Below are 13,493 nucleotides of genomic sequence, written 5' to 3'. Positions count from 1 at the left end.
TTGAAATAAAAATTTGGATGAAATTTCAGTCTCAAATACACACACAAATACATACATGTATGAATACAATCCATAATGAATTTCTCAAAGATTATTTTCACTCTAAGAAAGCGTAAAAAAGCAATAATTAATGACATAAAAAATGATCATTAACAATAATTAGCAATATTAAATTATTTATTCCAAACAAACTCACTGTTCTTTTTCTCCGTTTCCCAAGAAAATTTCATTCAGCAGAACGAAGATCAAGCACATAGATTTCATTGTATATATTTTAAATAAAATCTATAATTCAATAACAAAATTTTCAGTTTAGTGTATACAATCAGGAATAATCGAATCGTTCACGATCGTAAGACGATTTTCAAAGTGAATCTGAATCGTCGATGGTGAAGTTCGTCGTTTATATGCCCGATCTTCATCTCGCCATTCAAGCGTTTTATTCTTTTAAAAGTTCTTTACGCTTCATCGAATCTCTCTCTTTATACCCTTAACTCTTCCTATAATATTCTACGGTAAAACAAAACCACGCCGATTAAATTCATTCGTACTTAACAATAAGAGTTTATTGTCTTTTACAAGAAGTACAACAAAAATTATTCCTGCTTAGAAAACCAAAAGTTATTGACCTTTACTTATTTTCATTACCACAACATTTTTTTTTTTAAATTTCATTTACGAAGTGACTTGTAAATTTCAAACTATTATAGATAAAGTAAAAAAGGAAAAGTATTACGTTTTATTTTTCTTATTATCTTTTTTCTTTTTTTAATATTAAAAAAATACTAGCAACTTTGAAAACGAGGCTTTATTTTAATTAAACAAATAGGTGTGTTTAGATATTCTTCTATTTTTTTTTACATATAAGTGGATTAGTAAAAAAGTTTTGAACCCAACGTAAAAACAATTTTTTTGTCGGTCAAACTCGCTTTTATTTTTAAAAAATTAGTTTTTATTGAAGCTCGAAACTTTTCAATCCACACCCCATACATAAACGAAATAAAAATTAACGCTATTTTTTTTTTAAACGATGGGTACGATTAAATATTTTTGGTATATATATAAGGAGATTAAAATTAACGCCATATTATTTTTATCATCGAAATATTTTTTATTACGATTTCATTACACTTAAATATCACTAAACAATAACCCAAGATTTACTTAAATAAAATAACAAATACGTTTGGCATTAATTTATTAGAATAAACATTTGTACTATTCAATAACTATTCTTTGGATTCTCGTTCTAGACATGAAATATATTTTATTTAATAATTCAAATTCATCTTCGATAAAAATCGTAACTCTCGTGATCGTGATCGTGATCGTGATCGTGATCGTGATCGTGATCTTCCTTCTCTTTGTGATGTGGTATTATTTTGTATACTGTATGAGTATGCTTCACGCTTTTCACCTTGTAAGGTACATGTATGACCACCTTTTTTCTGAGAACACAAACAACAATTATAATAATAATAATAAACAATATTACGTGAAAAAATGAGAGATCAAAAATAAAATTTTATCGAAATACTTACGAAGAGGAGGATGGTGATATCAAAACGAAAAGGACAAAGAAAAAAATCAAAGTCTGTAATAAATAAATAAACATATTATGTTAAGGCATTTATGGTATATTTTTGATAACATTAATATATTTAATATACTAATATTAATATTTATATTATATTAATTTAATTATATTCGTGGATAGGTTGGAAAGTTTTGAGCAGAAACAATCTTTTTTTTTTTAAATAATTTGTATTTGTTCAAGCTCCAGACTTTCCAAAGTCTCCACACTGCCACATATATCATTTATAATAAAAAATACATTTTCATATATATTATAATATATATATATATATTTTACATTAATATTACTTTAATATTATATATATATATATATATATATTATATATTGTATTAATATAAAATAATATATTAAATGTAATAAAAAAAACACTTTAGAGAGAGAGAGTTCTATACCAAGAAGTTGCAATTCATTGCTGGTACGCCAAGTGCCAAAGTCAAGGTTGCTCTCAGAAGTATCGTGACTATTATCTAAAGAAACTCTGAGAGAAATACAATTCTCCTAGAGTTTATATACTAAACACGATAATTACCGGAGCGAATCGGTTTACCTGATACTTTCCAGAATCTCCACCCAAAGATCGATTAACAATTCAGTGATCTGAATGATGGGAGAAATAAACTACGTATGATACTTGTTTTAACACCTTTTCATAATATCCTCTATCGTCGAAAAATATCATTATCATAATTATAATAAAAAAAAGTAAAACAAAAGAAAAAGAAGAAAGTACAAGTATACGAAATACTTCAAATAGTTATGGAAATTTTGTACAAAAATAAAATACTTTTTTTTGCATTTCTCGATGAACCATGTTACATGAGTTGCTTGATGCTCGCATGTAATCGATTAAGGAACTTTCAACCACAGGCTCAAATAATAGCTTACAATAAACGTATATTGAATATTCAAGAAAAGGAAGGGACATGAGGGGAGGGGGAGGGGTGGGGAGCTGGAGCGAGATGGGAGAAGGAGGGATTGATTAAAGTGAAAATATCTAAAGAAATAGAAAGCTGAGGAAGAAATTCCACTACAATCGCATGCTCGCTTCTTTCGTTATGGAATACCTACATATATACATATACATATAAAATGTTAAAAGAAAGAGAAAGATGTGTCGAGTTTAGCAATAAAGAAGAAAAAGAAAAAGAAAGAACTTAAAGTAGCGAGCCGAATCGACCGATCATGATAGTAATCGGCCATTTCGTTAATTTCACGGCCACGTTAGTGTTCGCCGATTGGAAATCATTGAAACTATGGACTGGAAACTATTTAAAGTAGCCACTTCGTGCATAACGAAAATAGATTTAACGATACGATAATTGTCTTGCTAGAAATATTTTACTTCCTTAGTATAGATTTTTATTATTTATTGTGTTTATTTACATTATTTATTGGCATCCGATTAGCAGGCTGCTTTATACTGGTAGCATTTGTTGACCGCGTCTCTAAAAGTAAGCTTTTTGTTGATTTCGGTTATCGATCGATCGACCAAAAATTGGCTCTATCTAAATATTGTTTTACTACATTTAATGTTTTTCTTATTTAATTTATTATTTGTAATATTTGTTTTGCTATGAGTGAATAAAAAACAATTTTGTGTTTGTTAGCTTTCTGAATATTGTTATTAATAATTATTAATAATCTGCAGAAAAAATAACATCGTAAATTTTTATTTTATTTTTTACGTACAAATACTCCCCGTATTACCGAAGAATTCGAGTTCAAATTAATAATCAAATTTTATATGTATCCGATTAATTATCTGTTGGTAAGTAATGTGTTAAATATTTCCGCCAATTTGGATTTTTGATGATCGAAAAAAAAATTTTTTAAATTCAAGTAAATCAACATCGTGTATAAAAAATTCCACATAAATGATACAAATAGCAAATAATGTTACTACGTAAATTATAATAAATCGTAATATTCAAATTTAAACTTGATATAATAAACTGCGCGCGCAATTGAATAGATCGATAAGGAAGGATACGATATATCGTAACCTCAGTCGATTATTAACCATGTCGATATTTTCACTCGTCAGTCATATCTAATCGAATCTTTGTGATTCGTGTTCATTTTAATCGTACGATTTCTCACACTATTCTTTGAATAGGTTTGTGAGTTTGTCAAGCGACAGTGAGCCACGTCAAAACAGATATTTAAAAATGGTAAATTTAATTTTTCATTTTGTCTTAAGACATCGCCATATTCAAATCAATGAATAAATGATTGTTCCTGTTTCTAGGTTAATTTTTACTTTTATTTTTATATTTTTTTTCTTATTTTTTAAATAAAATAATTTGACGTGATGTGTCTTATCAATCGTATAAATAAAATTGATCGATATAGATTGATTTCTTTATTAATTTAGGTGGAATTTGAGTCTATGACGAGATACGTCTCGCCGGTAAACCCAGCAGTTTTTTCATTACTTGCAATAGTATTGCTTGGTATTGGAATATTTTTCACGGCATGGTTCTTCGTGTACGAAGTTACCAGTACCAAATTTACTAGAGATATATTCAAAGAATTGTTGATTTCATTAGTGGCAGCTATATTCTCGGGATTTGGTGTATTATTCTTACTTCTATGCGTGGGCATATACGTATGAGTATAGGTAAGATTATTACATATTAAATCATGTATTAGTGTTCATAATGAAACTTTTAGAACTTCTTTCCTTTTTTCAGTTCAATCAGTGATAAAGATTAAATCGTGCAATGTTCATTGCAATGTCTAAATATATTTATAAGATTGAAAGAGCGCTGGTAAAACAAAAAATTATCGAACGAAATCCACATTATTATTGATACATTAAATTAAATAAAAACATATTTGAGTATCTTTTTTATATTATCAAGGTGTTCTTTTATTCTATATTATCTAATGATATTTGATATAGATAATTATAATATAAATCGTTTATATAACAGTTTGGGTGTACTATTCTTATTTAAAGACATATTTTAAAACGATGATTGCACTAACAATGCAATGAGGAGAAATTTGTAAAAATGTATTTTGTTCGAAGGAATATTATACATATCGATAAACTCTATCATAGACTTTACAACATAATCCATTTGCTTACTGCACAACTCCGATCCATCATACCAATGCACTTTTTTATCCATATGTTTGCACAATGTGAGAATTATATACTTTATTACAAATACGTTATAATAAAAGATTTTAATATATCCATTTATAATAGTTCAACCTGCCAATCCAGCTTTTTGACGACATCGTTGCATAAGCGCCCTAAGCATAAACTGTCTACGTGAAAGTTGTCGCACTTGTTTAAGGAAAGCATCCAAATCTATAGTACTGGAACGCAACCCTTCAGCGAGATAATATATTGCATCCTCCGTCGCAGCCTCTTCAGCAAATGCATTTAACATCCTAAAAAAATATATATCATTATTGCATGTGATAAAAGACAATAAGAAATTTATATATGAAAAGGATTTACTGTTTATATAATGGTGTAATCGTCGTAACAGCCTCATCTACATCTATTGACTGATTGTCTGAAAGTTTTGTTATTTCTTTTTCCAACTCTGCCTCTTTATCTTGTAGAATAATTGTATTCTTATCGAGTTCTGCACTTTCCTTATTTAATTTCTCAAATAACTCTGAGAGATAAGCAGAACCGCTATTAAGTTCTTGCTGAGTACGACGCAACGTTTCAAGTTCTGCTTGCAATTGAGAAAATTGTTCTCTCAATCTACGACGTAATTTATCTTCCACAGCAGATACTAAGGATGCTCTAATATGCTCTTCAGTGATCGTACCAGAACTTCCACCAGAACTGCCTGGCACCGTGGGTGACTTGTAAAATGAAATTTTGATTATTTCTTCTTGAAGTCATATTAAATGAAATAATATTAATCAAAATTCTGAAGTTCAACTACTCACTGGCTGCGTAGCAGGTGGATAAGGATAAGAACCGCTATGTCCTTGTCCTGGATAATTTAAACCACCACCACCTTGATACATTCTATAACCTGGATATGGAATATTTGATGTTACGGGTGGTGGATAAGGAGGATAAATATTATTTCCAGTATTATATTGCGAATTTGGTGGATATGGTATAAATCCACCTCCTGGCATGGTAGGTCCAGCTACTGGCATGAATGCTAATTGAAAATGTAAATACAAATATTATATTTTTTTTAATAATTAATTATATTTGTATGAAAAATATTTTATTCTTACGTTGTATAGGATATGCTGCATTCATTTGTGTTTCACTACGCGAGTTTGCATATACAGGTGGGTGTTCTCCAAACGTTACAACCATTACTTGTATCAAGCCAAGTAAATCGGAAGTATGCTAAGTGAATAAAAATGAGAAAGAAAGTACTTTTCTTTTTATACTATTAACGTAATGATACAAATTCACTAACCGGTAAATTATCTTACTTACTGGTAACCAATCGTGCAGATATGGTAAATAAATTTGGCCATTATGATCAACGTACATGCTTACTTTAATGGACATATCTGATGTTGGTTTAACGTAACATATTGGTGCATTATTTGGATGCGTATCCATTAACCATATACATATTGGAATATTATAACGATTTCCTGTAAAATTAATCCCAAAATTAATTTGTCTTATTGGAATTATCTTTCATGTACATACAATTACCTTTATATGTGACAGGTATCGTCCCTTGTAAATTGAATAATTCCTTTTGAGTTCCATCCACAAATACTATATATAATAGAAGCGTATGAATTAATACAAATACTACTCATCAATAGATGCAGATCATTCTTTTTCAAATTATTGTCTCTTACCAAATGGTTCTATCTCATATTGTAGACCTTTGTATGTCGATAGAACATTCAGTACCTGAGCCTTTGTTATTTCTGGATTTTGATACTAAAATATTAAACATTTAAATGATTAAATATCGATGAAATGTATTTGTACTATAATAAATTGTCAAGTAATTTAAATAAAATTAACCTTTGTTAATCCTTGTCTTATTTTCCCCTCATCCTGTGGTGTCATTTTGACCATTTAGACTTCTTTTTAGAAAAAACACTACACTCAATATAAACTAAGAAAAATTGTGATTTAACATACAATTGTTAAAAAATAATTAATATAATGCGTTGTTTTTTTGCTTTTCTTAGCACCAAAATTAATATTAATACACTTTTACAAAGATATATTTATTAATTAAAAGAATCTGATTATGACATCAGAGAGCACCTTATCTCACTCTTAAAAATTCCCAGATACGTTTGACAGAAGAATGGCAACTTAAAAATTACATACACGATCACTTTGCTTTAAAAAGTATTCTAATCATTTATTTCTTTTTTTTTTTATTGCAAGCTGCTACGTGAATCACTTAGTTTACTCTATTATGTCGCCATTGTCAATGACTATTACAGAGGGCGTGAGTGAGAGAGATTAAATATGAATTCTATTTAGCTTGTTATAGGTAACTCTCTTTTATATATAAAAACAAAAGTTAGAATAGGTTCGTCCATTGTCTGTTATTCGTATTTCTAATAAGAAATAACTATCAAGAATACAAAGAAAATGGCTAAAGAACGTATCAATGGTCGTTATTTACCACAAAAAGTTGGAGAAGAAGTTATTTTACTTGGAACCATATCTCGTGTAAGATGTCTTTCATTAATATTATTCGATATATTATCCATTTTAAATGATTGTAGTCTTTTCAAAATACTTTAATGTGTATTGCATAAAAGAAAAAAACAATTGGCATGCATTAAAAAAGAAATTATCTTTATAAATGTTATTATATAATAAAAAATACTCTAATTTGTATACAACTAAGGAACTGCTGATTAATTTCTAAAAATCAGAGATTGTAGTTTAAGTTATTAAAAGAAAATAATAAATTTTTATATCATAATTGGTATACATTGAGAATAAAAATATATCATATTTTATTTGATCACCTTGCTTAAGATTTTGATTCTAACACGTTTGCTACCAGTGTCACATATCTGTGATAAGCCGATATGTGGTATTCCATTGGGGATTTGCAGCATCACACATTTGTGATAATCAATGCAAAAAATAAGTTCTAAACCATAGTTGGAACCACTTCTCCACAGCACGGTAGTGAATGTTTTAATGATCATTAAAGCAATTAGGTTATCATTTACAATTAATTTTGACAGAAAAGTTCAAATGGAAGAGGTATTGAACTTTTAACGACAGATGGTATAAAAGTTAACGTAACATTAAATGAACCACTCAGTGGCAATGATGAAGGTTATATAGAAGTACATGGAATTGCACAATCGAAAAGTACCATATCGTGCAACAATTATATTCTTTTCCCTTCTGATTTAACATGTACATTCCGTAAGTTTATTATCTTTTTTGATTAGTTTACTGAAATTATAGTATATTTTTAAAAATTTGTATTTTTATTTATTGCAGAACCAAATCAATACAATGATCTTTGTTCTGTGTTGCATTTACTAGGAAATAAAAAGTGGTCTATACCTATGGATTATGGGCTTTAAATATTATCAAAGTGTACAAACGAAAAAGAAGTATGTATTAATATTCCTATCATCTTTGTAAGTTGTATAAAGTATAAAAATACATAAAAAGAGGATATTATTTGTGGATTAAAATAATGGGATAAGGATATATAGATTTTTTTTTATTAAAACAAAATACTTATTTTTTTAAAACTTTAACGTAAGCAGAGGTAATCAACTTGTCTATCAAATATATATATATAATTAAATTAACATCTATATAGAGATGGTGTAAAGTAATCTCTTCAGTCTAATTGTAAATAGAAATATTTAGTAGTATAGGACTGTACAATAAATATCTACACATTTATTTACATAACACTTGTTCCTATTTTACAGGATGCATCCAAAGAAAAACATCGACACGTACAAGACGTTACTGGGCATTCAGAATGTTGTCTGCAATATTTCAGTTTATTTGTAATATTAAACATTAAACGTAAAGATGTTTTCTTTATTTTCTTAATTCATATAATTTCTATAATTAAAAATAAATATTTTTATATTACCTAAACCAATGCGTTATATGATCGGCATGACCACCGTGTCTGCACGTTTGACACCATGTAAACCAATTATTAAATTCTGTTAGTTTATTATCATCCTCATTTCTACTTATACCAGCAGAAGTTAATTGAATTCCACTAACAGTACCCATATGCATCAAACAAATCGCACATCGTGGTAACGGTTTTCGACAACTAGGACACGAAGACATCTAAAACAATCGAAGAGAAATATTATTTTATATGTTTATCTTAAATACGTCAGGATTCATAAATCTTACCTTTAGTTTATTAGAAGTACTTCCTAATCTACCAAACGGTCCTCTAGCTCTGCTAAGTCCTTGCATAAAAGCGGATATACTTTTACCGCAGAAATTACAAGAAACGTATATTTGCGGAGGTGGTTTTTCATTTGTTGCAGCTCTCATGGCGATATCAAAATGAGCTCGTTGATTCCACATTTTCCAAGCATTTAAGAGATCCCTATAGCTATAATATCAAATTTAAAAAATTAAACTCTTTCTATGCTTATAATTCTAATGTTATTATTATTATTATTATTATTATTATTATTGTACCTGGCTATCCATACTTGAACTTGATTCTCTTGAAGTAATTTAGGTGACAATGCTCTAATAGCTATAAGACTGCAACTTTGTACATCTCCAGATATTTCTAAATACCTATTTAATAATTTAATACCTTCTAAACTTGCTCCTAAAATAATAATTATATAAATAGTAATAATTTTTTAAATAACTTAAAACATAACAATTATAATTTGTCTTATTATTCAATTTAATGACACTATACCTGTCAGAAGAAAACCTGCTAAATTCCCTTCGTCGGTCAAGTTTTGCGTTAATTTTTTTATATACTCAACTAATTTATTATCCGGCAAAAACATAAGAGCAAACGCAACTCTATCTTCTACTGCCATACCATTTTCATTCTATAAATAATAATTATACATATGAGTGAGATAATAATTATAACATAAAAAATAGACATAAAACAATTTACTTACAAGTACATTCTCGTATGAATCATTGTCCGCTGTCAAGAAAGCAAACGTTGCTCTCAAATATGGGTCAGAAAGTTGACATCTGGACTTTAAACACGACTCTCTCCACATGCTATTCCTGTCTTCAGAAAAGCCAGATATTGCCATAGCGACAATATTTAAATTAGTAGCTATTAACATTTTTCTAGCACCACGGTTTAATATTTCTATAGCTTGTCGCAAACAAAGATTGAATACGGCTATTGCAGCAGCTCTAGGATACGCTCCTTCTCTTACTAATCTATCTAAGAATAGATTTTCATATGGTGCATTTGTATCTTTTTCAAATCTCCAACCGCATAATAGTAGACCTTTATCTCTATCCGCGGATCTGTATTTACGAGAATATTTATACATAATTATATTATATACTTTGGCTGTTTCACAATATTTTCTTTTTATTTGTTCTGTTATCATGAACCCTTATGATAAAAAGTAGTATTTTCTACCTGCACAGATTACCTATAAATCTTAGCAGTGTGTGTGGAACCTATATCTGCCCAGGGTCGATGAGTAAGTTCTGATTTTAGTAAACCATTATTAGAGTTTTGTTGCCCGTCCAATTTCAAAAGCGTTCTATACAAAATATACATATATTAATATATTCAATTATGTTATAGCATAAATTCCTATTACCTTACACCAGGATGCTTATTATCTGGGCTTAGTACAGTTCCATCTTCTACGAGAGAACGACTTAGGTACAACCATTGCCATAAATTTTTCAAAGTATCATTTTCAGCCAATTCACCGTTTTGTGCTAATTCAGGCTATAATAAATAAATAACATATTGTATATTTAAAAAGATTTTTTGCATATAAATTTTTTTGGATTTTTTATTTTATACTTTATATGGACTTACTAATAATCCATAATCTGCTAAGGCTCTTGTTTTAGTCAGAATAGAAATGTCATCAATAGATTTATAAATATTATCGCTACTACAAATGTACTTAAATGATTTGGATGCGTGATTCCATGCCATGTAAGATCTAGTAGACCAATTAACTGTAATTCTTTCACAGACTGTATAATCCGTAAGTCCTGTAATATAATAACAAAAATAGTATGCGTTATATTATGCATTTGCATAATACTGTGTTTCTTTTATTTTTCTTGTTGTTGATATGACAAACCTTGTTGCGATATTGCTAATAAACGATAAGAATGTGTTGGATGCCATGCGAAACTAACTGGACTATGCCATGGCGGTGCTACTGTTCTTTCCAGTGCACCAAGTTCTGGATCTTCTCCTCCTCCCATTCCACAATGTTGTATATCGTACAAGTGTAATGCCACTGCAATTTAAAAAAGAAAATGTTATATTGATCTTATCGCTTAACACATTGTTTATGTTAAATATGATAATACCTGAATCTTTCTGTAATGCTCCCAATAAGTTATGCCTTGTTGGACACCATAAGACTTTTGTAACAGGTTTGCCTTGTGATAAAGTAAGAATGGGTTTCTCAAACCATCGTGTATCCCATATAGTAATTTGATTATCAACGTGTGAAAGTAAGTAATTGTTATTATGTGGATTTACTGATAAGTCATACACTGCTTTTGTAGGAGCAGCATTTACTATTTTAGCAGAATCTGAATAAAAAATGTAATAAATAGTATTAGAGGATGCTATATACAATTAACCCCTTGCACTATGATTTAAGCATACTTTTTATATTTGGCTCATAAGATTCGCTATGAGAAGGACTTGTATTTTCATATTTGAACCATAAAGCATATCACGAGTCTCACACGTTATAGTGCAATGGGTTAATTAAAATTATTCTGTTATATTCGTACCTCGAAAATCAATCATCTTTAATTGTTTGTTATTAGCACCGACAACTAAACATTTCGGTTGACTTTTAAACCAATCCAATGAATGTATTACTTCAGATACAGCTAATTCAGCAACCGGCCTATTTGGATCAGCTTGAGTATTGTTATGATAAATTCTTTCAGAATTTTTGGTTATGTCCCAGAGAAGAATAGAATGGTCAGTACGATGCTTATCTAAACCAGTAACTATTAAATTTGAATCTACTGGATTCCATGCAACAGCATTACACTGTCTCGAGTGTTTAGGAACTAAAGAGAGAGAGAAAAATTTATAAATAGATATTAATTAAATATGTTAAATATTCATTTATAAGAAAAAAGCATTTTGATCACTTACCTAATTCTTTACCAGTATAACCGTAAGAATCAAATATAGTCGGACCAAATGTAGTTAAGACAACTTTTCCATCATCCTGTCCAACTGCTAATAAAATATCTAATTCTGCTTGTGGATATATGTCAATACATTTAACATAATGATGATTCGTATTAGTAGATAATAAATGAGCAACAGTAGAATCCGAAAGTTTAACACCTAAACGTAACAAAAAATATGTATAACACCTATTAAATCATGTACAATATTATTTTCATGTATACATTTTTCATGACAAAGAAATTTTAGAAGAAATTTAAATGAACAAATAATATTAAATATTTTTAATGAATATATTTGACAATCATTATACTCACATAATTGTCTTATACCATCTTTAATATCAGCAACCTCATAAAGACATATTTCTGTTCCCCATGTAATAAATTTATTAGAATGAACCGGAGACCACAACACATCAAGTTTAACACTACTCATTTTTATTGCCAATATACATTCAATATTAAAGATTACAATTTGATCTTAAACACAATATTCTTTCATTCTAACTTGTATTGTATTGTATTGCACTTGCGCATATTCCGATGCCGAATAAATCGTGGATGTTTTCCAATTACAAACATCTATGGTATAAGCAGACATATTTCTGTTCAACCATCTATTCTGATTGGTAATGAAATATTCACGATAATTGAAATCATCCAATCATTTGTTAATATTCTTAAAAGAATTTTGATTGATATTTTTCGTTTATAATGATCGTATTTATCATAACCGTAGAAAACAATTTGAATTTTAAAGTTTCTATAATAATATATTCATGTTACTGTAAGTTAATGTTAATAAAATAAATTAATAAACTTATTGTACTTGTTATTAAACGATACAAATTTATGAGCAAAGGAACAACGAATACATTTAAATATGTGCATAGAAATTTTATACTTCAAATTCAACTTTTTGCAATTCACCCTTCTGTAAATCAAATTTATTCTGAAGCAGAGAAAAAAGTATAATTGAAATTATATAACCTGGAACTTATATATATATATATACTTATGTATGAGCCGTTTATTTTGAAAATGGCATAAGTTACTTTTCTTTTTTCCTTTTTTAAAATGAAAAGATACCGTTCAATTGTAATTAGTGTTACCATGAACTCGATTTTTTTGAAAAAGTGACTTATGTCACTTTCAAAATAAACAGCTCATATATACTCAATGTGATTCTTATTGGTAATCTCTACTAGAACTGTTTAGGAATTTACGGAAACATATCAGAAAAAATAATTTTTTGTTTTAAACCAAAAATATCCAAGGAAAGAATATCTAAATTCATTTATATAACAAATAAAATAATAAACGCGACATACGATATATATTAATAATTTAATAAGATAATTATAAATAAATGAAATAAATTAATTAATTAAAAGGATAAAAACAAGGTCAATAGGAGCTAATTAAAAGTAAAAAGAAGTCCGTGCCTATTAAAGAATAAGGTGCGAAAAAGCAGAGATTATAAAGGCAGCAAAGTAATAAAATAAATATATAAATAGAATATGTGTACATAAATAAATATATAAATAA

At 28.5% G+C, this 13,493-nt stretch overlaps 4 protein-coding genes across 7 annotated transcripts; 2 read left to right on the top strand and 2 right to left on the bottom strand.

The window, feature by feature from the left end:
* The first annotated feature begins 3,624 nt into the window (after positions 1 to 3,624).
* On the top strand, positions 3,625 to 4,341 carry LOC122523097 (transmembrane protein 258). Of its 2 annotated transcripts, none has more exons than XM_043644677.1 (3): positions 3,625 to 3,768; positions 3,972 to 4,217; positions 4,271 to 4,341. In XM_043644677.1, exons 1-2 carry the CDS (start codon positions 3,766 to 3,768, stop codon positions 4,209 to 4,211), a joined length of 243 nt encoding a protein of 80 aa, XP_043500612.1. In that variant the 5' UTR covers positions 3,625 to 3,765; the 3' UTR covers positions 4,212 to 4,217; positions 4,271 to 4,341. The 2 variants fall into 2 exon arrangements, with proteins under 2 accessions (XP_043500612.1, XP_043500603.1); XM_043644668.1 differs by having other exon boundaries at positions 3,628 to 3,768; positions 4,291 to 4,341.
* Positions 4,342 to 4,595: 254 nt separating this feature from the next.
* On the bottom strand, positions 4,596 to 7,873 carry LOC122523051 (tumor susceptibility gene 101 protein). Of its 3 annotated transcripts, XM_043644587.1 has the most exons (9): positions 7,556 to 7,873; positions 6,585 to 6,646; positions 6,413 to 6,497; positions 6,261 to 6,326; positions 6,033 to 6,196; positions 5,822 to 5,939; positions 5,519 to 5,742; positions 5,073 to 5,431; positions 4,596 to 5,002 (listed from the first exon to the last, which is right to left on the bottom strand). In XM_043644587.1, the coding sequence occupies exons 2-9, from the start codon at positions 6,636 to 6,638 to the stop codon at positions 4,816 to 4,818; spliced, it is 1,257 nt and encodes a 418-aa protein (XP_043500522.1). In that variant the 5' UTR covers positions 6,639 to 6,646; positions 7,556 to 7,873; the 3' UTR covers positions 4,596 to 4,815. The 3 variants fall into 3 exon arrangements, with proteins under 3 accessions (XP_043500522.1, XP_043500513.1, XP_043500530.1); XM_043644578.1 differs by lacking the exon at positions 7,556 to 7,873 and having other exon boundaries at positions 6,585 to 7,032; XM_043644595.1 differs by lacking the exons at positions 6,413 to 6,497; positions 6,585 to 6,646; positions 7,556 to 7,873 and having other exon boundaries at positions 6,255 to 6,326.
* On the top strand, positions 7,064 to 8,596 carry LOC122523089. The gene is made up of 4 exons (XM_043644655.1): positions 7,064 to 7,250; positions 7,781 to 7,967; positions 8,046 to 8,161; positions 8,492 to 8,596. Exons 1-3 carry the CDS (start codon positions 7,170 to 7,172, stop codon positions 8,129 to 8,131), a joined length of 354 nt encoding a protein of 117 aa, XP_043500590.1. The 5' UTR covers positions 7,064 to 7,169; the 3' UTR covers positions 8,132 to 8,161; positions 8,492 to 8,596.
* On the bottom strand, positions 8,254 to 12,607 carry LOC122523009 (GATOR complex protein MIOS). Its single transcript, XM_043644525.1, has 14 exons — positions 12,261 to 12,607; positions 11,905 to 12,102; positions 11,529 to 11,816; positions 11,094 to 11,321; positions 10,859 to 11,020; positions 10,585 to 10,766; positions 10,358 to 10,491; positions 10,184 to 10,297; positions 9,686 to 10,052; positions 9,472 to 9,610; positions 9,237 to 9,375; positions 8,940 to 9,147; positions 8,662 to 8,870; positions 8,254 to 8,551 (listed from the first exon to the last, which is right to left on the bottom strand). Exons 1-14 carry the CDS (start codon positions 12,379 to 12,381, stop codon positions 8,464 to 8,466), a joined length of 2,577 nt encoding a protein of 858 aa, XP_043500460.1. The 5' UTR covers positions 12,382 to 12,607; the 3' UTR covers positions 8,254 to 8,463.
* Between the last annotated feature and the right edge of the window lie 886 nt (positions 12,608 to 13,493).

The sequence above is a fragment of the Polistes fuscatus genome, unplaced genomic scaffold (genome assembly GCF_010416935.1).
Source record: "Polistes fuscatus isolate 324 unplaced genomic scaffold, CU_Pfus_HIC Scaffold1, whole genome shotgun sequence".
Taxonomy (NCBI): domain Eukaryota; kingdom Metazoa; phylum Arthropoda; class Insecta; order Hymenoptera; family Vespidae; genus Polistes; species Polistes fuscatus.
The sequence above is the reverse complement of the archived record's forward strand: the minus strand, read 5'-3'. Positions and strand labels throughout refer to the sequence as shown.

Excerpts from the sequence above, each read along its gene's own strand:
- LOC122523009 (XM_043644525.1), bottom strand. The coding sequence starts at position 12,381 with ATGAGTAGTGTTAAACTTGATGTGTTGTGGTCTCCGGTTCATTCTAAT. Across the intron at positions 11,021-11,093 it reads AGCATTACAGAAAGATTCAG|TGGCATTACACTTGTACGAT; the intron begins GTATTATCATAT and ends TTTAAATTGCAG. Across the intron at positions 9,148-9,236 it reads GTTCAAGTATGGATAGCCAG|CTATAGGGATCTCTTAAATG; the intron begins GTACAATAATAA and ends TTGATATTATAG.
- LOC122523051 (XM_043644587.1), bottom strand. The coding sequence starts at position 6,638 with ATGGTCAAAATGACACCACAGGATGAGGGGAAAATAAGACAAGGATTA. Across the intron at positions 6,498-6,584 it reads TAAGACAAGGATTAACAAAG|TATCAAAATCCAGAAATAAC; the intron begins GTTAATTTTATT and ends TTAATATTTTAG. Across the intron at positions 5,432-5,518 it reads ATCCACCTGCTACGCAGCCA|TCACCCACGGTGCCAGGCAG; the intron begins GTGAGTAGTTGA and ends TCATTTTACAAG.
- LOC122523089 (XM_043644655.1), top strand. The coding sequence starts at position 7,170 with ATGGCTAAAGAACGTATCAATGGTCGTTATTTACCACAAAAAGTTGGA. Across the intron at positions 7,251-7,780 it reads TACTTGGAACCATATCTCGT|AAAAGTTCAAATGGAAGAGG; the intron begins GTAAGATGTCTT and ends TAATTTTGACAG. Across the intron at positions 7,968-8,045 it reads TGATTTAACATGTACATTCC|AACCAAATCAATACAATGAT; the intron begins GTAAGTTTATTA and ends TATTTATTGCAG.